Source organism: Gobio gobio (assembly GCF_949357685.1).
Source record: "Gobio gobio genome assembly, chromosome: 10".
In the NCBI taxonomy this organism is placed as follows: Eukaryota; Metazoa; Chordata; class Actinopteri; order Cypriniformes; family Gobionidae; genus Gobio; species Gobio gobio.
The window spans coordinates 23,778,567-23,805,883 of record NC_137116.1 but is presented as its reverse complement, the minus strand read 5'-3'; the positions used below and the strand labels follow the sequence as shown (position 1 = coordinate 23,805,883).

The window sequence follows — 27,317 nt, the reverse complement described above, 5'->3', positions numbered from 1 at the left end:
CACAGCGAATCCAACGCATTCATGCAGTTCGCCGTAATTTGTATAGACGGAGATTACAAACGAGCAGCAGCTGTTAACTCCATTAGCTGCTATTTCAAAAATTGCGGATCTCAAGTTTGTGTTCGTCTTGTTGACCCCGCCCCCAGCACCTGACGTAATCGGTTCTTACTTCTAGTCCAGCAATGTTTTGGTGCTACTTAAGAACCACTTTTCCTGGCTCAGAGCTGGTGCTTTGGGTGTGGAAACACAAAGAACCGATTTGAAACTATGCTCTGGCTCCGAACTAGCACCAGCACTGCCTTGGTGGAAAAGGGGTGTTACTCACCACATGGTTACAGTCAAGGCGGCCTCACAACCGGCCAATGCCTCGAACATCATTTGCCTGGAGCTCAGTGGAGCAGCAGCTTCAACATATTGACTCTCGGCTGAGAGGAAGCCAGCTCACTCACCACAGGGTGATTGTCAAGGCCACCCACAATGGGCCAACACCTGAAGTCATGATCTATCTGGATCTCAGGGGAGCGAAGGCTTCAGTGTAGTGCTTTTTACTCTCTCAGTGAGAGGAAACCACTTCACTCAGCCTAGGGAGGTTATCAAGAAGGCCTCACAGAGAGCCATACACTTGAAATCGTGAACTTGCCTGGAGCTTGATAGATCAACAGCTTCAACAGAATGATTCTCATGAGGAAACCAGCTTACACACCACAGAATGATTATTAAGGCGGCCCTAGGGGCCAAATACTTTGAAACATCAACTATCTGGTAGCTCAAAAGAGCGGCAGCCTTAGCAAAACGACTCTCTAATTTGGCCAGACCACTCACTACTATATAAATACCTACTATATAAAAACCTTTGCAAAAACTACTCTCAGAGGAGAGGAGGTACATACTAAGGGTGTCATGATAATCTTCCCCAATAATGGGATCTCCAGGGCCTCAGTCTAAATACCCCTATATAATACTTTATAAAATAAATGACAAAACGCCCCCTTTATTCCTTTCTATAGGGAGCTGAGGTCATTGATTTTATAACGGCTCTCCACCAATGGTGAGGCGACCTATAAAGCTCAACCTGAGACTTCAAATAGCGGAGACCTTAATGTAAATGCCATACTCTTATAGCCTGAAAGGATGCACTCACTACCAAGCCCGGCGCCGGACCCACAGAAGGGTTCAAATGATGGAACAAACTCATCATTGGCCCAACCTCAAGCCTGATATTTTGAATGCCTGTGGGGGGGGATTAAAGTCATCATAGGCGAGGCAGGGCGGCTGTGAGGGCTCAGATGTCTTGCCTTCTTCACCCTTGACAGCCATCTCCTGCTCTTCCTGGCTTGATGGCAACTGTCTCTCACTTCTTACAGCCGCTGAAGAGCAAAAGAGATAACACTTCTCTCTAACTCTTCAACAAGCTTCATCTGAGACCCAAGCCGCTGAGTACAGATGCCTGTCCCTCTTTCCTCAGGAAAATAGACAAACAAGATTGTTTCAAACAAAAGAGGATGACATATTCTCTAGATGCCCCTTATATACTTCCTGGTTGCACTAGCATGATGTCATAGGCTGTCGCCGGCCAATATGATTGCCGTGTTTTTACAGTTGCTTCAGATACCGAGGTGTTTCCCCATAGTGTCTCAGGATGAAGTGCGAGTTCCTTTTCGAAAGGGAACAAGTAATATTGTGTGAAAACTGAATTATTTTGTTGTCATTTGTCCCATATTCCACTCTGAGAAATCTGGTCACCCTAATTGTACACACTACCGTTCAATAGTTTGGGCTAATTAAGTTAAACAAAAAATTATATATATATATATATATATATATATATATAAAACATTTTTAAATATATTCAAAGATAAAAAAAACTATTAGAAACTAAACAGCAACTAAGTTATTTTGAGTTGCTATAATATAAATATTTTTTTAATAGTTTTTGCAGTAATTTTGATTAAATAAATGCAGAGCAATCTTAAGATCTTACCAACCCCAAAGTTTTAAATGGAAGTGTATGTAGGAACAAAAATGAGTAGACTCATCTAGTTTCCCTTTCACTTCAATAATCTTTTCTGAGAATGAGTTCGACTTACCTTCAGGGAATATGAGGATCGGCAGTTTGCTTTTGTCTTTTACATGATCACTCAACCTGAAATACAACCCATTTGATTAATGATGACAACAACAATAAATAAGTGAGTTATAAAAACAACAAGATCCAGTGAGCTATTTGCACTAATAATGTTAACTGAATCCAGGCGCCAGTTGCATAAACTTAAAAACTATATTAACCCTACTCCTCTCATTGGGTCATTTTGACACAAAATTATTTTATTTTGAATTTAAGAATCATGTGTTCATCAGTGGTCTAAGAGCTTGTTTCAAACTTTCACACTTGAAATGGGAATACACACAAAAAATTGTAGTTGTAAATGAAAATAGTAACAAATCCTTCCCTCACAGGTCAATTTGGTCATATACAATCTCTAAAGAATGAGACTATAGAAAATCCCCAATTCAGAACACACTCACAAACATACACAAACACACACACACACACACACACACACACACACACACACACACACGTACACCACACACATAGAAATACATACAATTAATTAAAACAATTTTTTTCAAATGATTGATTTTCTAATGTCTAAATATATCTCTGAATGCATAGAAATTTTAAAATAGGAGTTATGTTCTCATATACCAGTTTATTTGCTCTAAATATAATCTCAATAGAGAAACTATAGGCCGCTCTCCTGTAGTGGCACTATTTATAAAATGCAGATTAATATAATTTCTTTCCACAAGAGGTCAGCAGACACTCAATGACTGAAAGCATGATTTATTATTGATGATATCACTAGAATCGGACTGGAATGAGGTCCTTTTTGTGAAAATGTAAAAAAAAAAAAGCTTATTTTCAATTAAAACAATACAATTAAAGAATATGGAGGGAAAAAATAATCACCAAAAGATATTTAAAAAATGCAGAAATGTAGGGATAACTTTTTATCACAACAGATTGATGTAAGATTTCTGAAAATTAAATAAAAAAAGTGTAATTTTTGTTCTCCGTGTCATTTTGAGTTTATGCAACTGAACTAGCCACAGCACTTTTGTTCAAAAGCCAAATAAATTAGACAGGTGATGTTGTGTTACCTTTTAGCCACTAGATGGCGATCTTTGACTTCTAAGCGTTCAAACCAAATGTGTGGACAAGCTTTCACCATAGACCTCTGAATGAGCCCCATCAGCCCCCCATGGATCTGACCCACCTTTAAAACACACACAGGCACATTTACCCTCTGACCTTCTATCTCAAATACACACAAATGCACACACTCACCATTGCATAGCATCCGTCACTGGCCAGTATAATGACATCAATGGGTGACGTGTGGTTGGCAACACAGATGCCTCCATTCTTGGGTTTATTTTCACTGTTCCAGAGAAAAACACAGAGAAAAGATTGTGAGCAGAGAGTGTAAATAGTTACAGGAGAAACACGGAGAGCACTGTTTATGTTAAAGTAAACAGGTAAAGAGTTTGTGTTGGCATCCAATAGTTTCGTAGTATCTTCACATTAAAGGAACCAGTTTGACTAGTCAAGGAAGAGGTCTTGAGAGAAAGAATACTCTTTATTCTTATCACATTTTAGGCAGAGAAGAGAAGAGAAAGAAAGAAAGAATGCACAGTAGGTCACGTTTAGGAGACGCAGGAATGACAGAGATAAAGACAAAGAGAGCTCTAGAAAAGTTCAAATTCAGGCCAACATGCTAAATCTAGCTGACCTGACCTGTAATTAAGGGTGTGTTCACACTCGACATGTTGGTTTGATTAAAACATACCCTGGTGCAGTTGCTCTGCTAGTGCGGATCTTTGAATAAGAGTGAAAGCTGCCATCTGAACTCTGGTGCGCAATATACAAGTGGACAGAGACCGCTAAAAAGATAGGCCTCGGTCCACTTCCAAACGAACTCTGCTGCAGTTCGAATGATATATGAATGCAACACGGACGAAAGACATGTAAACGAACCAAAAACAGGAAGATGAGGCCCTAAAAAGTACAGAATGCTCATGCACACCTGTTTTTTCTCGTCATAGTCGTGATGTTGCCATCACAGTTCAGTACAGGCATCAGATCTGTGTCTCCTCACAGCAGATAATTTGTCTGTGTGACGGAGGAATTCCTGACGTTGTTTTGACTCCATTACACATTTTTGAAGCTCTTCACAAGCTCCCAGCTGGTCAAAATACCATCATATATAGGCTATACACATACAAACTATATTGCCAAAAGTATTGGGACACCCCTCCAAATCATTGAATTCAGGTGTTCCAATCACTTCCATGGCCAAATGTGTATAAAATCAAGCACCTAGGCATGCAGACTGCTTCTACAAACATTTGTGAAAGAATGGGTCGCTCTCAGGAGCTCAGTGAATTCAAGCGTGGTACCGTGATAGGTTGCCACCTGTGCAATAAGTCCATTTGTGAAATTTCCTCACTACTAAATATTTCACGGTATTATAACAAAGTGGAAGCAATTGGGAACAACAGCAACTCAGCCACGAAGTGGTAGGCCACGTAAAATCACAGACCGGGGTCAGCGCATGCTGAGGCGCACAGTGTGCAGAAGTCGCCAACTTTCTGCAGTAAATAGCCACAGACCTTCAAAATGTGTGTGGCCTTTAGATTAGCTCGAGAACAGTGCGTAGAGAACTTCATGGAATGGGTTTCCATGGCTGAGCAGATGCATCCAAGCCTTACATCACCAAGTGCAAAGCGTGAACACAGCCTAAGACACAAAGCCTGTTACCTCATTGTTACCTTCCGGTGTCATGAACTATGACCCCACTCTGTTTAGCACCTTTCCCACAGAGTTTTGATCCTAGTAAATCGCCATAGAGTGCCTTCTGTGTGAACACAAACACGTCCCGAGATTGATCCAATGACGTAGTTATTGTGCGACTCTTTGACCGGGGGGTTTAAATGCAGATCAATGTTCATGTTGCACATTAACAAAGAAGGTTTGTGTTCGTCAAGGAACAAAGAAAAAAAGTTTGTGTTCGTCAAGGAAGTGATGCAAACACTTCTGCTGTTGTGCCACAACACTAGCGTTTTCGATGCTTACATTACACGACACATCCTGATGTCACGTCACGTCTTTACGGGATGTGAGTGAACGCACGCACAGATTTCAAAAAATCCCTGGCAGTGTGAATGAACCAAAATCAAATCCAAAATCAATATAGTTTCAGTGTATTTTCCGTAATCTCTGTTTGAAACTGGGTTTTGACATTAAAACCTAAACATGCCCACACCCTCTATACAGAACATACCAGGGGAGTTAACAAGAACCAGTTCTCATTCACTATAATTACATGGAGAAGAGTGAATAGAACATTCTCCAAAATATTTTCCTTTTGTGTCCCAAGGAATAGTCAGACAGGTTTGAAGAACTTCAGAGAGAACTGTGAGCATGTGATTTACAGTAGAATGTATGACTAGGTGTGCTATCAGGAGTGTCATTTGAGTGCATGATTGTGAAGGTGTTGGATTGTAAGCATGTGTGTGATTGAATGATTGCAAGCATGTGACTGATTTTTAGTGTCTGACTGTGGAAGTGATTGTGACCACCTGACTGTGTGTGATTGTGACAGTGTGTGAGTTTGTGTGATTGTAAGCGTCTGATTATGAGCATCTGATTCTAAGTGTGCATGTGTGTGATTGTGAGAGTATGGGTGTATTTGTTTGATTGTTAGTGTCAGATCGTGAGTATGATTGTTAGCATGTGTTTGTGAGTGTGTGATTGTGAGCGTGTGTGCGCATTTATTGGAGTGTTTGATTGTGAATGTCTGATTGTGAGAATGATTGTTAGCATGTTATTATGAATGTGTATGTGTGATTGTGAGTCTCTGATTGTGAGTGTGTGTGCATTTATTGAAGTGTTTGATTGTGAATGTCTGATTGTGAGAATGATTGACAGCATGTGTTTGTGAGTGTGTGATTGTGAAGGTGTTGGATTGTAAGCATGTGTGTGATTGAATGATTGCATGCATGTGACTGATTTTTAGTGTCTGACCGTGGAAGTGATTGTGACCACCTGACTGTGTGTGATTGTGACAGTGTGTGAGTTTGTGTGATTGTAAGCGTCTGATTATGAGCATCTGATTCTAAGTGTGCATGTGTGTGATTGTGAGAGTATGGGTGTATTTGTTTGATTGTTAGTGTCAGATCGTGAGTATGATTGTTAGCATGTGTTTGTGAGTGTGTGATTGTGAGCGTGTGTGCGCATTTATTGGAGTGTTTGATTGTGAATGTCTGATTGTGAGAATGATTGTTAGCATGTTATTATGAATGTGTATGTGTGATTGTGAGTCTCTGATTGTGAGTGTGTGTGCATTTATTGGAGTGTTTGATTGTGAATGTCTGATTGTGAGAATGATTGACAGCATGTGTTTGTGAGTGTGTGATTGTGAAGGTGTTGGATTGTAAGCATGTGTGTGATTGAATGATTGCATGCATGTGACTGATTTTTAGTGTCTGACCGTGGAAGTGATTGTGACCACCTGACTGTGTGTGATTGTGAGCGTGTGTGCGCATTTATTGGAGTGTTTGATTGTGAATGTCTGATTGTGAGAATGATTGTTAGCATGTTATTATGAGTGTGTATGTGTGATTGTGAGTGTGTGTGCATTTATTGGAGATTTTGATTGTGAATGTCTGATTGTGAGAATGATTATCAGCATGTGTTTGTGAGTGTGTGATTGTGAGCCTCTGATTGTGAGTGTGTGTTGTAAGGGAAATTTTGAACATAAACTATATCAAACCATATAATGTGTTTTTGATATTAAACTCATATACGATGTTTTTGTTAAATATAAGGGGAACTCTAGTTTTCTGTAATAAACATTTTTTTTGATAATAGAACTAGTATTCATTGTCTGTAGCCTTGTACAAGTTCTCAGAAACTTCAAGGTGACACAGCTGCAGATAACACCAACTAAGGAGTTTGTTGTTGTGTTTTTTGTTATTGATTAGAAGTCCTCACCCACTGAAATGAGAGTATAAAATAACTAGTTTGAGGCTTCCACTTTGTCTTTTCTGACTGCCGACAACCTATATGTCCGAATTGACCTTGACAAGAATAAAAGCGTTTAAAGACATTTTGCTTGTGTTTTATAAGTTTATTTTTTCCACAACACAAGTTGTATGATTGTGAATGTCTGATTGTGAGAATGATTGTTAGCATGTGTTTGTGAGTGTGTATGTGATTGTGAGCCTCTGATTTTGTGTGTGTGTGTGTGTATTTATTGGAGTGTTTGATTGTGAATGTCTGATTGTGAGAATGATTGTTAGCATGTGTTTGTGAGTGTATGTGTGATTGTGAGCCTCTGATTTTGTGTGTGTGTGTGTGTGTGTGTTTATTGGAGTGTTTAATTGTGAATGTCTGATTGTGAGAATGATTGTTAGCATGTGATTGTGAGTGTGTGTATGTGTACATTTATTGGAGTGTTTGATTGTGAACGTCTGATTGTGAGAGTGACTGTGAACGTGTGAATGTAACAGTATGCGTGTGTATGATTGTGCATGTATGTGTTTGAATATAAGTGTCTGATTTTGAGGATATGTGTGGGATTGACGGATGCTATGCACTCGTAAGTGTGTGTACTTGAGAAAGAAAGTTCTGAAAGGGTTGATTGTATCTGTTTGTGTGTGTTATAGGCTGATTGATAGCTAGTGTCCAATTGCGAGAGTAATTGTGAGTAGGCCTACACTGAGTGTTTGTGAGTGTCTGATTGTGTTATTGTGAGAGTATGAGTGTGATTGTACATGTATGAGAGTGCACAGCTGTCAACCCTCCCGTTTTTTCCGGGTTTCTCACGTATTTTAGCTCTTTTCCCATTGTCTTCCCGGTTTAGTATTTCCCCGTAAAATATCCCGTATTTTTACGTTCTGATTGTGTTAACTCAGAACACGCAACTATCTGGTTTAGTGCCAGAAGACGCGAATGAGAAGTGGTGCGCGCTGTGAATATTGAGTTCTCTTTCAAGTCTTGCTCTTGAACGGACAAACTCATGCAAAAAGTATGTCAACATGTCCATATTGATGAGTATTCTAGCAGACATAGTCTGTATATGGCTTAAGTAAACTTTATACAGTCCAGGAAAGACGACGCATATCCGAGGTCTTAAAGGGGCAGGAGCCTTTACAGCTGTCTGTTTAATGTCAAACAAAAGACAAGGGCATCACTCACTGCTCTTGATTGAATAGCTTTTGTAAGTTTAATAGGATTAATCTTTAATTTATACAGTCAAATATGCAATGCTATTCTACATTTGATAAATTTCTGTACCTGAAAACTAATGTTAGACGTACCTGAAAAACCTGAAAAGCATAGTTTATTTTATTAGTATCTTTGCTCAGTAGTATTTATTTGTGCTGCTGCCTGTATTTAAATGATTTGTTCTTCTTATTATTTTTTTTTAATTTGACAGTAGTCCTTTTTTCCCTGAACATAGCAAATACTGAACAGTACCGAAACCGTGAACCTAAAACCGTGATACAAACCGAACTGTGAGCAATCTGTACCGTTATACCCCTAACGTAACGTATGATAAAATGACTGAAAAAAGGTTGGGAATCACTGGCTTAGGCTACTATCGAAGAAGAAGAAGACAGTTGCAGCCGCGGGCGGGAGGAAGAGGGAAAAAGTAGCGGGAAGTAAACTTCAAGGAGAGTAGAGTAGATGAGTGTGATGTGCGATGATGGATCAGGATGCTGACGGCCAAAATCGAAATATTTTGTGTAGTTATAAACTCTTTAGACTTTTTTTTAAGTTTGTGGGTAAGAATCATGAAAAAAAATCCCTTATTTTGTGGATGGATTCCGGGAAATCTCCCTTATTTTCAATATTCAATGTTGACAGCTATGGAGAGTGTTTGATTATGGGTGTCATATTATATTGTACTGTATGTGTGTGATTGTGAGCATGTATGTGAGTGTTTGATTGTGTGTGTCTGACAGCGAGCGTGTGTGTGTGTGTGTGTGTGTGTGTGTGTGTGTGTGTGTGTGTGTGTGTGTGTGTGTGTGTGTGTGTGTGTGTGATTGACGGATGCTATGCAATGGTGAGTGTGTGTATTTGTGAGAGAGTAATTGTGAGCATGTGATTGTAAGTATTTGTGAGATTGTGAAATATCTGATCATCCTCCATAACGCAGTTGCAAACATCTGTAAACTTTTGAATTACCAAGGCAATGACTGACGCATTTGTAGTCAAAATAAAAATGCAGTGGAAAATGAAACCATATCTGTACTGACTAGGCAGGGTTGGCACGGAATGGAACATTTAAGCAACTAAAACGGTTTGGTGGAAAAGAGGCTGTAGTGTCAGATTGCGAGAGTGATTGTGAGCGTATCTGTGAGTGTTTTTTTTATTGTGAATTTGTGTGAGAGTCTAATTGTGATTGTGGTTGTGTGCTTGTGAGAGTATGACTGTGATTGTGCATGTATGAGAGTGTTTGATTACGGTGCCTGATTATGTGTATTTGTGTGATTGTGAGCATGTATGTGTGAGTTTGATTGTGAGCATGTATGTGTGTGATTTTAACCGTGCAATTTATGTGAGTGTTTGTGTGATTGTGAGCATCTGATTGTGAGAGTATGAGTGAGTGTGTGTGAGTGTTTGTTTGAATATCAATTGTCTGATTGAGAGTGTGTGATTCTGCTTGTTTGTGAGTGTTTGTTTATTTGTACATGATTGTGTGCAATTGCAAGCATGCGATTGTCAGATGCACATTGATGCATAATGCCAAGGCTCTGGATGGTTGTAGATTTCCAGGAAGCCTGCATATTATCTGTTGCTTTTTACCTGTGATGGTATGTGATGATAGCAGTCAGCGCTCTCACACAGATACGGTAACACATCAGGTGCACTGTCTCACTGAGAAAATTTTTCACCCTGCAAACACACAGGGATGCATTAACATCCATATCAAATCACACTCTAGTCTAGAATATTAACTTACTACTAACTTCAAAATATCTGACAATTTATTGTTCTCAGATATGTTGGTCCGGCACTAGTATAAGACAACAAAACTCTTTTTTTTAATCCAGTTTCTTACCTCCCATTGGGCAGAAGACCAATAATGGTGGTGAAGACAACCAATAGGCTTACTCCTGTGATTGCTAATGTTACCCTGATAAACCAAAAAACAAGATATTTCTCAAACATTTTACTCAAACATTGGAACAATCTTTACTAAATTTACCATTTAAACCTTAAAGTTGCACAGTAAGTTTTGTTTGGATTTCTCAGGTTTTGTGAAACGTGCCAAAGAGGTTATGATACGCTCCATGTCTGTCTTCATCTCATACAAGTGTATATAACTTTAATATTTTATCATTTTAATTAAAATGTTCACATCTTTTTAATTCGCAACACTTTTTAAGCGCTTTTAATACCAAAGTCAAGTTTTTTACTTTCTGCCTTTTGATTTTGACTGGAAATACAAAGTAGAGAGAAAGGGAATTGATGGAATGAAAAAGAGTGACTGGAATATAGGGCTGGGAATTGAAAATAGATTCCAATTCTGGAATCAAATACTTAAGGTCAGGAATCAAATATAAATTTCATTTTTGCTTATTGATTCCTGTGTGCACATTAAAATGTGATTTCAAACCATTTTCAAGCGCAAGAAGACGCAAAAAATGACTCACTTTGGCAAATTTTCTATGCACACACATCAAAAGCTCTCTAGCCTTTCATATAGTGCGCGATACAGAATTAAGTTCTCGTACACATCTTCTTGCGCTTGAATGCACAAATACACACAGAGTATGTCACAATATCCTCATAAAAACAGTCTGTTTTGTCTTAAAGTGGTTAAAATGTACTTGCATCTCAAAATGCTTTTATGACGCAAAATGTATGTAAATACAGACCATTATGTCAAGACTAAATGTATTAAACAGACAGGACAAACCACATCTTATAATTCAAAAGAGATCTACATCAGTGTGAACGCAGCTTATTAGATCTCCCACGGTCTATGATGTCATCAGTCTTAATCAAATAGTTTTAAAGATGAATGGAAAACGTTCAGATAGCCAGGCTACTCTAAAATACTGTAAGCACTCTTTGTTTATTGCTTGTTATAAGCTTTTTTTGTTCCTCTTCATTATTTACTTTTATGTTTTGAAGCTATATTAGTTTACATATTTAATATTCTTACCATGCAATTGTTTTAATACATTTCTTTAAATGTGTAATTATTTTAAAAAGTACTTATAATTACATATGTGATTAAATAAAAAAAGATTTTAAGTTTTATTAATAAAACAAAAACAAAACAAAAAAAGATCAAGAATAGTTTTGGAATCGGATCGTTACTCCCAGAATCGGATCGCTAAAGATTCCCACCCCTACCACACAATGATTTATTGTTTGTCTTGAATAATACAGAAGACAAAAAGCTCAAAATATAAATTGCAAACGCAATATTGGTAAAAATAAATTTGCAATTAGATTATTTTACAAAATCGTTCAGCCTTAGATGCGCTGTACCATAACTTTTGACCTAATGAATGCTGCTGTTCAATTAATCCCACATTAGCCAGGTAGGCGTATCTGATTAAATTGAGCTCAGATATCAGGCAATCTTCCTCATCTCAAATGTGCACACAGGATGGTGAAGAGTTTCTATTAAGGAATGTGGGCTAAGGTCATTGACCTGACTGACATTAATCCTACAGAAGCTCCATATGGCCCTGAGGGGCAGCAGAATTAGCCTGTATTTTAAGACGCTAAATTCAGACTTGTGTGCCAGAGCAGAGCAAGCTTCTCAGAATGGACCAATTAGAATGATGTCAAATTATAACATCAGCAAACCTAAACTAACATTTAATAATTATTCTGACAGCACTCTACAAAGCCATTGAAAGGTTACAAGTGCTGCAGGTTTTTTTTTTTTTTTGTATGACATACAGTGGACATCACAATACTAGGGTCCTATGAAATGAAATTTTATGTTTTCCCAAATTCCATTTGATATTTTTCCTAATTCCTTTTTTTCCCCGTTTAAATTTTTCTGGATTACGCCAGATCTTGTAATCAAATGAAGACATTTGACTTTTTTTGTCAAACAACGTGCAGCACAATGAGCTTTACTGATAAAATTAAAACATGGAGGAAAAATTGTGATTATTCCTTAAATAAAGTTTTGATAATATTTTATCATTATTAGTGTTAGTATTATTACATTGAGACGTATCTAAATACTACTGTACAACAGTAATATATTTCTGTCAAGTTAAACCGAACTTTTATTTTGATGGGTTGCCATGAACACCACCACCTTTGAGTCTCTGTGTGTTGATATGATATGACGATAGTTTTTTTTTCTCAAATAAACCGTATAATGCTAATGAAGTGACTGAGAGCGGCTCTGGAGATGAAGTTCATTTCCTCATATAGTAAGGCTACAGAGGCTGAAAACACAGCGAGTGCTTCTGTGTGTGTGTGTGTGTGTGTGTGTGTGTGTGTGTGTGTGTGTGTGTGTGTGTGTGTGTGTGTGTGTGTGTGTGTGTGTGTGTGTGTGTGCGTGTAACCGTGCCCCTGCGCCATTCATTCACGCAGAGCATGCAGGATTCGTATTTAAATTGTCTTATTACGGTTTAATATTCACAGAAACATCTATATCGCGATTTGATTTAGGTGTACTGAACTGCTTTTTATTTATTCATCAAAAATTTGACAATTTCCGCATTATACAATACATTCCATTTTTATGACTGGATTCCGCGATTCCGTCCACGTTTTCTGCATCACGGAAATCATAGGGCCCTAAAATACCATGTATCTTTGCTTGATAGATTTATCACAGACATGTAAATGAGAGTAACAGCAGTGCCCTCTGCTCCTTTCTTCATGAAGCAGCAGTTTCTAATTTGAATACTTTTTTGTATTCATACTGTTTAAATACTGTTGTAGCACCAGAGGGCAATACCATAATAATTTGGTATTACTTAGCACGCCAAGGTACTTCAAACATAACCAAGGCACTACCATGGTACATTTCCAAAAACACATCATATCCGCATGGTACATGTCAAAAAACATGGTAATACCTCAGTGTCTCAAGCATTTTAGTACTTGTTTGTTGTTAGCATTAGCCGCCTTTTTCATTTTAGCATACTTCTCTAAACCTCACATTCGATAATTCCATGAATAAGGGTTTATTTGTCTTACTTTACTAGGGATGCACAATATATTGGTATCACATCCATTATATAATTTTTTTTGGTATCAGTTGATACCTTCCAATATATGGATATTTAATTGTGGTGCTCAATCCCTGTTCTCTAACAAAACAGCATAGAATTATAATATCAGCCATTTATGGGTTATTGGCCATCAAATTAGAATAATAATTAGCATCAGCCTGAATTTTACTATCACTGACGTTTAATGCCTCACCTGAGGGGCAGCAGGAACCCATAACGGATGATGACGCCAAAACCCCACAGCACTGTCAGTCTGGTGCTAATGTGCTGGAAGTTATTGTTGCTCCTGGTCAACAGGTTCCACGACTCAAGCTCCTCTGCCGAGAAACATTTGGTAACCTCGTCATCTACGATGCTTTCAATGCCACGGCGGCAAAAGTAGAAGGTGTCTGACATTTCAAACTCTGATGCGGAAGGGGAGGGGCCTGTGGCGGTGGAGGTGGATGAGGAACCATCCAAATCTCGACTGCTCCCGTTTCGCCGAATCTCCTTGAGCTCCTCTTCCAGTGAAGTAGGTTCTTTAGCGATAATGCCTGAGATAAAATGATAATGCAAACATACAATCTTTGTGAAGAGCAAAATCCAGGAAATTATATAACAGCACATGATGTCACAGTCTAGGATGTAAATAAAAATATTTTATTTGCAAATTTATTTAATCTAATATTTTTTCTTTCTAAAAATGTAACATATTATATACACTCGCAACACCACAAGCAAATGGGACACGCATGTATTGTGTGTAGTGTGACCGTCATTAATTGTTGCCTGATCGTTCAACAAGTCAACTGACAAAAACAACCACGGTACAAGTCCTGTGAGATCATCCAAGCACTGGAGACACACCAAAACAAGCAATGTCACTCAGATTAATAAGCAGATGAGCACACAGGAACAATAGATCATTTTCCCATAGGTGTAACAGTACACAGTGTTTTCACAGACACTGACATACGTACTATTAAGACTGTAGGGCTTGTACAGAAGATGGTTTTTCTCCTTGGCTCCTCTTTCCATCCTCACTGTGGCCCACTGGAAAACAAAGAAAAGAAAAACTCAATTTAATGTTATCACTGCAACATACTATAGTTTTTACAATTTAGTTAAGAATTGTCTTAATTAGTAAAGAATTAGGAGTGATCTAAATATTTAATTGTATACAAATACTTCTGTTATTTAAATATTTATATTCATATTTAACTCTCTGATTATGCATGACAAATCAAATAATGAGGGAAAATATTTAGTATGTAATATAGTGGATAATGTGCAGTCAGCTAGTCATTAATAAATAATACATTGCAAAATAAATAAGTTATACTTCCTCTGTGGATTCTATCATAATGGCCCTTAAAATAAAACTGCCTATTTTGTGATTTGAAAACACATTGAGGTGGACTGCATCACACAACACACACACACACACACACACACACACACACACACACACACGCGCATACGCATTCTGAATGTTCCCTCAAGGAACAACAAGCACTTTATTGAAAGCTGTGGGAGGAGGAATAATGTCAGTATGTTAATTCAGGCATGTGGAGCACACAATACACACAATTGACTTCATTTGAATCAGAAAACACTGAAGGGCTGGTATTGATATCTTTCAAAATTTACCACAGGTTTTTCTTGAACTTCAATGCTTCAGTGTTAACATATTAATTTGTCTTATTTTGGAACCAGGGAATCTGTACATAATCTTCTAATCTGTAATAAGACTGAGTACTTTGGGGTTAAGGACAGAATATAGACACGTCACAAATTGTCATAATGTTGTTTCTGGTGCTTAAGGGACAGTAAAACTTTTAGTTCACCCAAAAATGAAAATTCTATCATCATTTAGTCACGCTCAAGTTGTTCCGAACCTGTATACATTTATTTGTTCTGCTGAACACAAAGGAAGATATTTGGAAGAATGTTTGTAACCAAGCAGATACAAACATTCTTCTAAATATCTTCCTTTGTGTTCAGAAGAAGAAAAAAATTCATACAAGTTTGGAACAACTTGAGGGTGAGTAAATGACAAAATTTTCATGTTTGGGTGAACTATCCCTTTAAGAGTATGTTTACATGACAACAATGTACTAAAAATAGAAAGATTTTTCTTTTGCATTTTTTTGCATACAGGCGACAATGTTGTCAAAACGATCCCCTTTCACACAGATCCACAAAACGACTACAAAAAACGCTTTACGCATGCAAAAAAAAAAAAGAACTTTCACTGTTGTTAGTTGCACTCAAATCATCCTTGTTCACATTCCTTAAAAAACTCATGTAACTAAATGAACTTGAATTTACTGAGTTGTTTCTACTAAAAATGAGTATTGTCAGCTTTACTAAATAAGTGTTTGTTCGGTCAACTTAACATTGCTGAGCGAGACGAACAAACTGGGCAGTGGATCTGTAGTTCCCAGCATGCTTTGCAAGGGACTGCATTAGGAGAGTAAATTTAGGGATTAAAGTGTTATTTGATGTTTTTCAGTAAAGGGAAAGATGTTGTTAGTTTATGTTAGTGTTTAATCTTCAGTTATGTTGGACATTTAGAGGAGTTTCTGTAATTTTGTGGTTACCATTATGCAGAAGAGTGGTGGGCACTTAAATACACATTTATTGGATGGACTTCCTGCCCTTATTTTTGCATTTTGTTTCTAAAAATATGCTTGATATTTAATAGTTTTACACTTACACTTGTAGAGCAAGTAGTTTATTTAAGAAGGTAAATTAAATCAATAAATGTGATCACTTAACATAATACATTTTTATAAATTGAACATAACATTATTAAGTAAACTGCATGTATAAATATTATGTAACAGTGACAAATTCAAATGGTTTGTATTTACTTAAAGAAATTTAGTCCGCTTGACTTTTGTTCATATAACTAAATTGTTATTTGTAAAAATTACTCAATATAGTTGCGGGGAACCACTTGACGCTGCTTTTTTGAGTAACTTCAACAAGTCATTTTTTTGAGTGTATGTGCATAACCGCCTATAGACTGAACAGTAATAGACCGTAAAAAAATATGGACGACGCGTCTTTACTACCTGCACAGTAGTAAACGCGGGACTGGAGTCTGCGCAGTAGAGAGCAGTAAGTAGAGCCGCGATATCAAAAGCCCGCCCACACTCTCACTGCAGAACAATTCATTATGTTGGTGTGAAATAAACAGTTATGGAAATGTAGAAATTAAAGCTAAAGCTCCAATCTCCTCCGGAAAATCCTGAAAAAAGTCCTTTGGTGCCCCATTGACAACTTCACTCAGAGAAGCTGTTAGAGAACCCCCTAGTAAGTATATTTATTTGAAAACGTTGTAGTGTAAACAGCCCCTAAATATGCAGCTCAAACTGTTTAGATGTTTCTTATTTTGTTTTTGCCAAAATAACTCAAGATGTATGATATTCCATTGTGTCAGCAAAGTGATTCCAAGGTGTTTGGTTTTAGTTCTCTGACATGTTCTAGATGACTACTAGTCTATTCTTGGGCTATCGTTAGACATCTATTAAATTTTCATGGACAGCTCAAATTTTGCCTTGTTTTAGCCTAGAGTGTTTGGATGGCTATTAGACGTCTTTTAAACGTAAAATTATTTGCTGATTTGAGTGGTTCCCAAACTGGGGGGCACGACCTCTGGGGGGAGGGGGACCTCTTTAGGATGATACAAGACCCCATTGCGAAACTATCCCGCTTATTATTATGCAGCTACTTGCTAAATAATTGAACACAAAATATTAATTTGTATATTTTTTACATATTTCATTCAATTTTACATATTTTATTACCTCAAGTATTTTATTACCTTGACATATCTTTTTTATTGAAGGAGTAAGTCAACATAAAGTAAAACAATGAAAGTTGCTTTCCTTCCTTCTATTTTTTCTATAACAGCCTGCCACCCTATCCCCATCCCCCAAGTCCCAAACATTCCTTCCCCAGGCAGCGTAGGTACAACAAAATGATGTTTGTTTCTAAAGGTGGGATCCTTCAGATCCTGCAAAGTGTAGGTGCTACACACAGCCATGAAAACAACTTTTTTTGCATTTTACTTATATTGTACTCTTCTTATTAGTTTTTTTTCTGGTGTTCAGAAACAATAGTCTCTATCGTACTTCCCAGCTACTAGGTTGGCCAAGCTGCATTACTGACATTTAAATGTGACAAATGATATTTTAATAGCTTGAATGTTGTTGGTTCTACTTTATTTCATGCATTTCCCTGCTTCACTGAACCTGCCTATTGTAGGATTGTAGGATGTCACTCATTTGCAGAAGAGCCACAGTGTCCGGAAGAGAAAGAAAGCCACACGCAGTGAGATTGCAAGACCAGTTACATAACAGTTTCAGACGGATGTGAGGTAATGTTGAAATAAATCAACCACAGCTAGAGTGGGGCAGCCCCTCAGCTCTCCGCTCTTCACCTCACCTCCACGTCTGTCTCGAAACTCTCTTTCTTTATGATTATAATATAGGGTGTAAAAGTGTCACCAAAGGAAACAATTCAGACATTTTTTGAAACATTAACCAGATGTGCACTTTAGCATCATGTACTCATCATCCAGATCTCAGGCCTCTTACTTACAAAGAAACCATGTTTATATTTAGATCCCAGTAGGTTCTGAACCAATTCAGTGAACCCCCGACTCCATTTAAATCAATATGGCCACAACAGAATATGCAAAACATATCAATGTGCTCTGGAAGCATATGAGTCGTTCACACTATCAAGTGCACTCCATAGATAAAACAGTATCAAAAAGTATCATAGGACTGTGTATCATCGTAATACCATAATAATTTTATTTGATAAACCTTAGAGCAGTGGTTCACAAACTTTTTCTGACAGCCCCCCCCCCCCCCCCTTTTTGTAGAGAAAAACATTTTTTATATTTTCATTGTCTGCTTACGTTTACCTGGCACTGGCAGTCCTTTCACAAACTTGTCTATGCTTAGTGCAGAACCATGCATCATTATTTAAAGGGTTAGTTCACCCAAAAATGAAAATTATGTCATTAATTACTCACCCTCATGTCGTTCGACACCCGTAAGACCTCCGTTCATATTCAGAACACAAATGAAGATATTTTTGTTGAAAGCTGATGGCTGAGAAAGGCTTCAGATAGGCCTCCATTGGCATTCAGTACATTTACACTCCCAAGACCCATAAAAGGCACTTAAAATGTCGTTACAAAGTCCATCTCACCACAGTGACTCTACAATAATCTTACGATGCGACGACAATAGTTTTTGTGCGAAAAAAAAATCAAAATAACACCTTTATCCAACTTGTTACTGCCTTCCGTGTGTGCCCCCACGACGCATGCGCGAGAATATGACGCAGACCCGGCGTTCGGACAGATGACCCAGAAGCGATTTGTTTACAATCAGAGGAAGACGCGCGTATCTCAGCTGTTGGATTCTACATTGATCGTGCTTTAGGTCTCGGCGTAGTGCTCAAAATGGGGCTTAAGTGTGCATTTCATGGATTCCCGAACCCCGGCGCTACGTCATATTCTTGCGCATGCGTCGTGGAGGCACACGCGGAAGGCAATAACAAGCTGGATAAAGGTGTTATTTTGATTTTTTTTTGCGCACAAAAACTATTGTCGTCGCATCGTAAGATTATTGTAGAGTCACTGTGGTGAGATGGACTTTGTAACGACATTTTAAGTGCCTTTTATCGGTCTTGGGAGTATAAGTGTACTGAATGCCAATGGAGGCCTATCTGAAGCCTTTCTCAGCCATCAGCTTTCAACTAAAATATCTTCATTTGTGTTCCGAATATGAACGGAGGTCTTACGGGTGTCGAATGACAAAAGGGTGAGTAATTAATGACAGAATTTTCATTTTTGGGTGAACTAACCCTTTAACAGTGCTGAAGAGGGTACTGCGAATCATCTGGAGGTAATAAAATATGTCATATTAATATTTTGTGTTCAATTATTTACTTATGTGGCAAGTAGCTGCATAATAAGCGTGATAGTTTCGCAGTGGGGTCTTGTATCATCCCCCAGCAAGCAATTTTGCGTTTAAAAGACTAAGTCTAATGGCCGTCCAAACACAGCCCTGACGTCTCTAGCTTCTGGCAGTCAGCAGTACGCAAGTCGACTTGCGCTAAAAGAGTAACCCTAACGCGATGCTCCTTTGATACCTCTCGCGGATAGAGGCTGGGCAACAAACTCAAGCCCCTCTTCTCTTATATCGAAATCTTCCGCCATTTCGCTTTAAAAATTCTCGTTTTAGACTTCTAATTCATGAGCGGTGTTTTGTTTTGCTCTATCCTCAGCACTTCTGCGTTAATCAATACACATGCGTGAAGGGTTCAAGGGTCCAGGGTTACTCTTTTAGTGCAAGTCGACTCACGTACCACTGACCGCCGGAAGGTGGTTGTTTTAGTCTATAAAGTTTTAAATATGGATATTTTTCTTACACAAATGCACCACTTCACTTCAGAAGGCCTTTATTAACCCCCTGGAGCCGTGTGGAGCAGTTATATGATGGATAGATACACTTTTATGGACTTCAAAAACGACATAATTCACTGCCATTATAAGGCTTGGAAGAGCCAGGACATTAAATATAAGTCCGATTTTAATCGTCTGAAAGAAGAATGTCATACACCTAGGATGACTTGAGGGTGAGTAAATCATGGGCTAATTTTAATATTTGGGTGAACTAACGCTTTAATATTAAAAAACTTGTGTAACTTTTTTATGTAATATTTAGCAAATATCACAAATGAATATACATTTTTCCTACTGTGCATTATAATGTTGAGATGCCTACATTCATTTATAGTATTTAAAACTGATTTAATTGGATAGAATGATCTTGTTTATTCATCTCTCACCCCAACTTTACTGTCAACTCTATAGTATCTGGTAAACAAATGCAGAACAAGATAATCTTCCAACTTACCTTAAACACCTTGAGCAGCATCTTCATGTAGAGCCCACGGATGCCAAAGGACAGACCAAAAATGGCAGGAACGATGATGAAGACCAAAAGCAGTGTGACCCACACAGTGAAAGAAATGCCTAACAGCATGCAGAGCAGATTATTGAAAGGAGAAATAAAAGGGCCCATTTTTTAAAAAAGTGGTTTTCTTTCAGGAAGAAAATAAATAAATTGGGAAAGGGTAGTGGACACCCCAAAAGGCAACTTTCTCAAGCACTTTTAGGGTCAAAGTCTCCAGAGCATGATGTGGAATGAGTCCGTAAAGAAGACTGGTGACATTATAACGCTTTTTATATCCATTGGTGTACAACTGGATGAAGCAAACACATCATTCTGTGTGTGGCACTGTCCAGAGGCGATTTACTTCGCTTTTAATGAATCATATCCTTCAACGTTGGCAACTTTAGATCCCTGTAGACTCACAGAACATGACAGCTCTTCCCTCAGAGCTCTAAAATGAAGAAACCTGGAGAATGTGAAGGAAACACATAAAGGGAAAGGATTACAGTTCACTTAAGTACAGCCTTATTCACAACAGATAGCGGCACACCCAGAAAAGTAAATACCACCGGTTGATCAAAAAAGCCAAACAAAGTGGCCTGCATTTAGTAAGAGCTACACTGGGATCTCGAACAAGGAGATATTTGAGATCATAGAGCTCCCACGAGTACAGTGGTGGGAGACACTCTTACACAAGAGAAGAGAAGAGAAGAGAAGAGAAGAGAAGAGAAGAGAAGAGAAGAGAAGAGAAGAGAAGAGAAGAGAAGAGAAGAGAAGAGAAGAGAAGAGAAGAGAAGAGAAGAGAAGAGAAGAGAAGGAGACTAATGCAATAATGTCAAAATTTTACTCTAATAGGTGAAAGTATCCAGCCAAATAATCTGAAGCCAGTGTTGTTATTGTTAACTATGGGCCATTTATACAACACCGTTTTCACCTAAAAACAGAACCCTTTTAAGCGTTTTGGGGGCATGTTTTTTGAAAACAATAACGCTATCGTCTCTGTGTACCAAAATGTCCATTTGTGAAAGCGGCCATACGCATGTGTATTACATGTTCAGTCTATAGGCGTGTAGTGTTACTTTAAAAAGTGACCTTGCCAGCTACTGGCTTGGCATACAGCGTCTTTAAGAAATATTGCAATAAAAACTTAAACTTACAACTTAAACAAAACTTAGAAATGTTGCCTTGGCAACTAACTGAAATAAATAACTGAAATAACTTAATAAAATGGAAATATAATTATATAAATTATAAAAATAATATCATTTTAAAATGATATAGAAATATATTATACATATTTATATATAAATACTAAAAACTACAAAACACATAGCAAAATTATAACAAACTAAAATTTAAATAAAAGCTCATTCAAAATATACTATAGACTGAAGAAAATCGAGATACAATGAAGACTTTCACTGAAGTAATTAGAAAAGGCATGCAGTTAATTGTACTAAATTACATAAAATACATTGCTTTAGGTTAAAAGAGAGGAGTGAATGACATTATATTTTATTAAAGTTCATTTCATTGGCTGTTTTAAATAAAACTTAAGTAAAATTCACAGGGAAATGAATTTGACTTGTCAGCTAAATATGAGAGAGGAAACTATCACTATTATGAACCTCAAATGTCATGATGTTGATGTTTAAATAACATTTTAACGAGTTAAAGAAAAAAATCTATAGAAACGTAAAAGTTATCAGTTCAATAGTAGTCGAGTAGTATAATCCAATGTATTGAAGTAGTAGTAGCCTAGCTAATGAAGTACAAATGCTCAAGTCTCAGGTTAAAATCTGTTGTGTCGATGTTCAAAAATAGACATATTTTATCCACTAGATGACTTATGAGCAAGTAATCTTTGCCAGCTAAAGCTTTCAGCTTTCAGCTAACGTTAGTTGGTTGAAGAACCAGAGCAACGGATCGGCTGAAATTTTTACCTATCATTTTACACAGACATGCTGCTCATCCGAGCATCACGTGTGCTGTTATGTATAGAAACACTTACTCGGCGCTTAATGGAGCTGCTTCGTTCTCAAGCTGAAGGCACGTATTTGTCGTGCTCACCCGACACCGGCAGAACAGACTGTCACGGAAAGGATGCAAAACAGAAGATCCGCATGTCGTGAGTGACGTAGAAACTGACGCGTGTCTGTGACCACACCAGTTAGTAACGGATTTACATGAGGCAGACGGATACTTTTCACCAGGGGGAGCATCGAGCATAGATAGATACGTGGAAACTCCACTCGACTGCTCCAGTCACGTCGGTGCACCCGCCATTTTGGAACAGTCAGCGTGTCGTCACTCAAGAATAAATGTTATGCCACATCGCGCAGCTTATGGTTGTGAAACCGCCGAGATTTACCGTTCTCGATAAAACCGTTTGTGGAAAAACTTTTTCCTATGGTACTTTTTATGTTTTTACTTTTACTATGGTGACTTTTTATTGTTGTGTTACCTGGTGCCTTCGCCTTGTTGTATTGTGTTATTTTATCACAATCATCCGGTGAAGTCTATTGCAGATATTGATATTCATTCATGTATCTTTCATACATGTATGTTTCAGAAGCTCATTCAACTTGCTCTCGAATGTTCACGCACCGTCTTTGACTGTTCCAATATGGCGAACGAATGTCAGCCGCTAATGTAGTTTCTATGTATATACATCTATGGCATATGTTTATATCGAGGATCAGAACACGCAATCGCATTCAAATTCCAGGACGTTTTTGTCTCATTGCAGAAGTTTGTACTCTAAATCTAATCATTACTTTTATCACATAATTGCTATATGTCATTAAAATTCGCCTTAGAAGTCGTAAAAATAGGTTTCAAAACATTTAGCTAGTAATCACAAACAAATGTGATTGGTTAATCCTGAGAAGCGCTGGTAAAAGTAATAGGTTTTATGTGATCGCGCTCTTTCTGTGCTGCTTACGCTACAGGTTGGAAAATAATTCACATCTTATGAAATCGAGAAACTCCAATAGTATTTCAGTAAAATAGACATTAAATAAATTAAATATAATTATTATTATTTATTCATTTTCTTACCAATTACAGGCAAATTCCGACCCTCTATCCCCTACCAGAGATGGTAGCCTATTATTTGCCTCTACCGTTTAGTCCGAGTTAAAAGTGCCCTCTAGTGACACCTTATTCGTCCTAAATTAAATATCTTTAAAAAGCAAAAACAACAACAACAACAACAACAACAGTACGGTAGACCTATACATGTTATTATCCATGAGGTACATTTAAACAGAGAAAAAAAAAACCATAAGAGCACTAAAAACCCACCTGTGCTGCTGCAGGACTGTATTTGATGTCAATGCCAATTGAAGAACAATTGCCTTTGCAATTGCCTCACAGACATTAGCATGTCCTAACAATGTTAAAAATTAATAATAATGTTAAATAACATAATACATTTTGATAATACTCCACAATTCACAAAAAAAGTAAATAAAAAAAAGACTGAAATCACAATGATCATAGTAGAAAAAACAACAACCTCCAAATGAATTACAATAATGCATGTGATTATCATATAACACATACACCGATCAGGCATAACATTATTCATTATAACATTATGGTGAAGTGAAGAACACTGATTATCTCTTCATCACGGCACCTGTGGGTGGAATATATTTGGCAGCTAATAAAAGTTTGTACAACTAATTGAACCTGGTTGAGAAAACTCAAAAATGTTCTGCAGCTGGTTGCCTTAAACTTTTAAAGGAACACTCCACTTTTTTTGAAAATAGGCTCATTTTACAAGTCCCCTAGAGTTGCGATTTTCTACACCTATATGGCTAGGAACTACTTTCTCATTCCTGCGTAATAGTCGCGGATCTTCGCGGCCGTACCATGGCTGCAGCGGCGCAATGATGGAACACAGCGCCTGAAAGTAGCAACTTTTTCATTTTCAGTTGGTCTTAGCACACGATGTAACTGTAGAAGAGTCAAGTTTTAAATAGGAAAAATATTGAAAGTGTCTTTGGTCATTTTTTGAATGAGATGCTAATGGACTGATTAGAATCAATGATGTATGTGAAGCTATGCTAAAAGTGCTACCGCCAGATACAAAGATCGGCTGAATGGATTCAAAAACGGTAAAACTCAACTATTTAACTCTAGGGGACTTGTAAAATGAGCCTATTTTCAAAAAAAGTGAAGTGTTCCTTTAAGTTTTCTCAACTTTTTTTTTTTACAGTGTGGGGAGTGAAGGCTGTCCCGTGTGGTCAGATAAAACAGACGAGCTACTGTAGCTCAAATTGCTCAAGAAGTTATTGCTAGTTCTGATAGAAAGGTGTCAAAATACACAGTGCATCACAGTTTGTTGCGTATGGGGCAGACCAGTCAGGGTCCCCATGCTGAACCCTGTCCACCACCGAAAGCAGCAACAGTGGGCACGTGAGCATCAAAACTGAACCACAGAGAAATGGAAGAAGGTGGCCTGGTCTGATGAATCACGTTTTCTTTTACGTCGTGTGGATGACCAGGTGCATGGCACCAGGATGCATGATGGGAAGAAGGCAAGCCGGCAGAGGCAGTGTGATGCTTTGGGCAATGTTCTGCTGGGAAACCTTGGGTCCTGCCATCCATGTGGATGTTACTTTGACGTACGTGTATGTCCTACCTAAGCATTGTTGCAGACCATGTACACCCTTTCATGGAAACGGTATTTCCTGGTGGCTGTGGCCTCTTTCAGCAGGATAATGTGCCCTGCCACAAAGCAAAAATGGTTCAGGAATGGTTTGAGGACCACAACAACTAGTTTGAGGTGTTGACTTGGCCTCCAAATTCCCCAGATCTTAATCCAATGAACCATCTCTGGGATGCTGTGAACAAACAAGTCTGATCCATGGAGGCCCCACCTCGCAACTTACAACTTTAAATGATCTGCTGCTAACATCTTGGTGCCAGATACCACAGCACTTCAGGGTCTAGTGGAGTCCATGCCTTGACGGGTCAGGGCTGTTTTGGCAGCAAAAAGGGGTCCAACACAATATTGGTGAATGTGTGAGGTATGTAAACAAACGTGCCATAATGCGAACTAATGAAAAACACAAATAATAAACATAATTTCTGTCATGACCACTCTTAAATTGTTTAGCATGGGTATGACAATGTTGATATATTTGGTCTTGGCGGAACAGATCTTCTTTGCTACTGCTCTAGGTTATTTCTGCTGCTACTGCCAATACATACACAACACACTGTTGTGAGCAAGTACGCTACTGTTGTACAATAGCATACATGAATTACCCGTAGCAGGTTTATACAGGTGGAGCTATGGGATGTGGAGGGTTTTCTGAAAATGCGCTGCAACTTCTACAGCAAATGTTGCAGTATTTGAAGGTTGAGTAGCTCATTAACTACTGATACAGCAGGAACCAATCAGCTGTGCCCAATAGAGAGTGATGTGATTGCAAGCAGATTGAGTTAAGGACTATCAGCCAGCGCCATCTAGAGTTTCATGATAGAACTTTGTATTTCTGCTCAAAAGGATCACATAATTTACACTATACCTTCCATTTTTTAATTGTTTTTAAAAGAAGGCTCTTATGCTCACCAATGCTGCATTTATTTGATCAAAAATACCATACAAACAGTAATATTTTGTAATATTATTAAAATATAAAATAACTGTTTTCTATATTAACATAGTTTAAAATAGTATGTATTCCTGTGATGGTATAGCTGAATTTTCAGCATCATTACTTCAGTCTTCAAGGAACACGCCAACTTTTTGGGACTTTAGCTTATTCACCATACATACCATTCTTATGCTTATGCACTACTTATGCTTATGCACTATTCTATAAAGTTTTTAAGGATGAATAGTGTAAGTAGTGTGTTCACACTGAAAATTCCAAAAAGAAAAAGTGCACTTTAAATGCATCTTTAGAATCGTTATTCTGCTAATTTAGAATAATTCTGCAAGTTATTCTAAATTGACAGAAAAAATTAAGTGTGGAATGTTGGACACTTCATGCACTCAACTGTCGCAGATTTAATCACGTAGTGGAGGGGGAGGCACCACCAGATTCCGATGTTGAATGACAAAATAACCATGTAAAGTTCATACACTACACGGTTGAGTACATAAGTGTATAAGTGCATAGTGTATAGTGCGTCATTTGGGACACAGCTTCTGTCTGACGCACCCACCACTAGCCTAGCTTAGCACAAAGACTGGAGGTAAACGGCTCCAGCTAGCCTACTGCTCAATAAGTGACAAAATAACACCAACATTTTCCTTTTTATATGTTGTGATGTGTATAGTTACATCGTGTACTAAGACCAATCAATGAACTTTGCTGCTGCCGTATCATGGGTGCAGCAGGCGCACTGATATTACGCAGCGCCTGAAAATAGTCCCCAGCACGCTCTCTGTGCAAGCAGGTTGTCACATTGGTTATGTTGACGGAAGTTAGCCTATTTTCAGGCTCTTTGTAATGTCATTGCTTGATTATTACGCAGGAATGAGAGTATACGCACAACCGGCGTAACGTCATAGAATGTCTCAGAACAGATTCACGCCCACTTTTAGGGAAAAATAAACTAGACTTCCCATAGATTTCAATTGAAAATAGCGGCACAAAACAACGTCCATACACAGCCGACAGGCTTGAATAACTTAAGAAATAAACATGTCAAGTAATTATATGTCTAGCCCGCCTGCCAAGAGTGTGAAAGATACATCCACAAACTTAATTTGGTAAATTTAAAAACATGTCCCTTCATTCTCCCACCGGCAAATTGGTGTAACAACCCCACCCAGTGGCCAGAGGACATTTACCCGTACCTCATCGAATCACCAGGTAAGCCAGTGAATGATTTAAAGGGTTAGTTCACCCAAAAATGAAAATTATGTCATTAATTACTCACCCTCATGTCGTTCGACACCCGTAAGACCTCCGTTCATCTTCGGAACACAAATGAAGATATTTTTGTTGAAAGCTGATGGCTGAGAAAGGCTTCAGATAGGCCTCCATTGGCATTCAGTACATTTACACTCCCAAGACCGATAAAAGGCAC

General features: G+C 38.0%; 1 protein-coding gene across 1 annotated transcript in view; it reads right to left on the bottom strand.

The window, feature by feature from the left end:
- LOC307133138 (glycerol-3-phosphate acyltransferase 4-like) overlaps positions 1-22,418 on the bottom strand; it is a 38,299-nt gene extending 15,881 nt beyond the window's left edge. Inside the window, exons 1-9 of the mRNA XM_079827968.1 lie at positions 22,273-22,418; positions 20,223-20,727; positions 14,256-14,328; positions 13,490-13,829; positions 10,137-10,211; positions 9,881-9,970; positions 3,353-3,446; positions 3,166-3,281; positions 2,088-2,143 (exon numbers count right to left, since the gene is read on the bottom strand). Of these exons, the coding sequence (XP_079684094.1) occupies positions 2,088-2,143; positions 3,166-3,281; positions 3,353-3,446; positions 9,881-9,970; positions 10,137-10,211; positions 13,490-13,829; positions 14,256-14,328; positions 20,223-20,390 (1,012 nt within the window). The 5' untranslated portion in view covers positions 20,391-20,727; positions 22,273-22,418. The remainder of the gene's footprint in view (positions 1-2,087; positions 2,144-3,165; positions 3,282-3,352; positions 3,447-9,880; positions 9,971-10,136; positions 10,212-13,489; positions 13,830-14,255; positions 14,329-20,222; positions 20,728-22,272) is intronic.
- Positions 22,419-27,317: the final 4,899 nt, after the last annotated feature.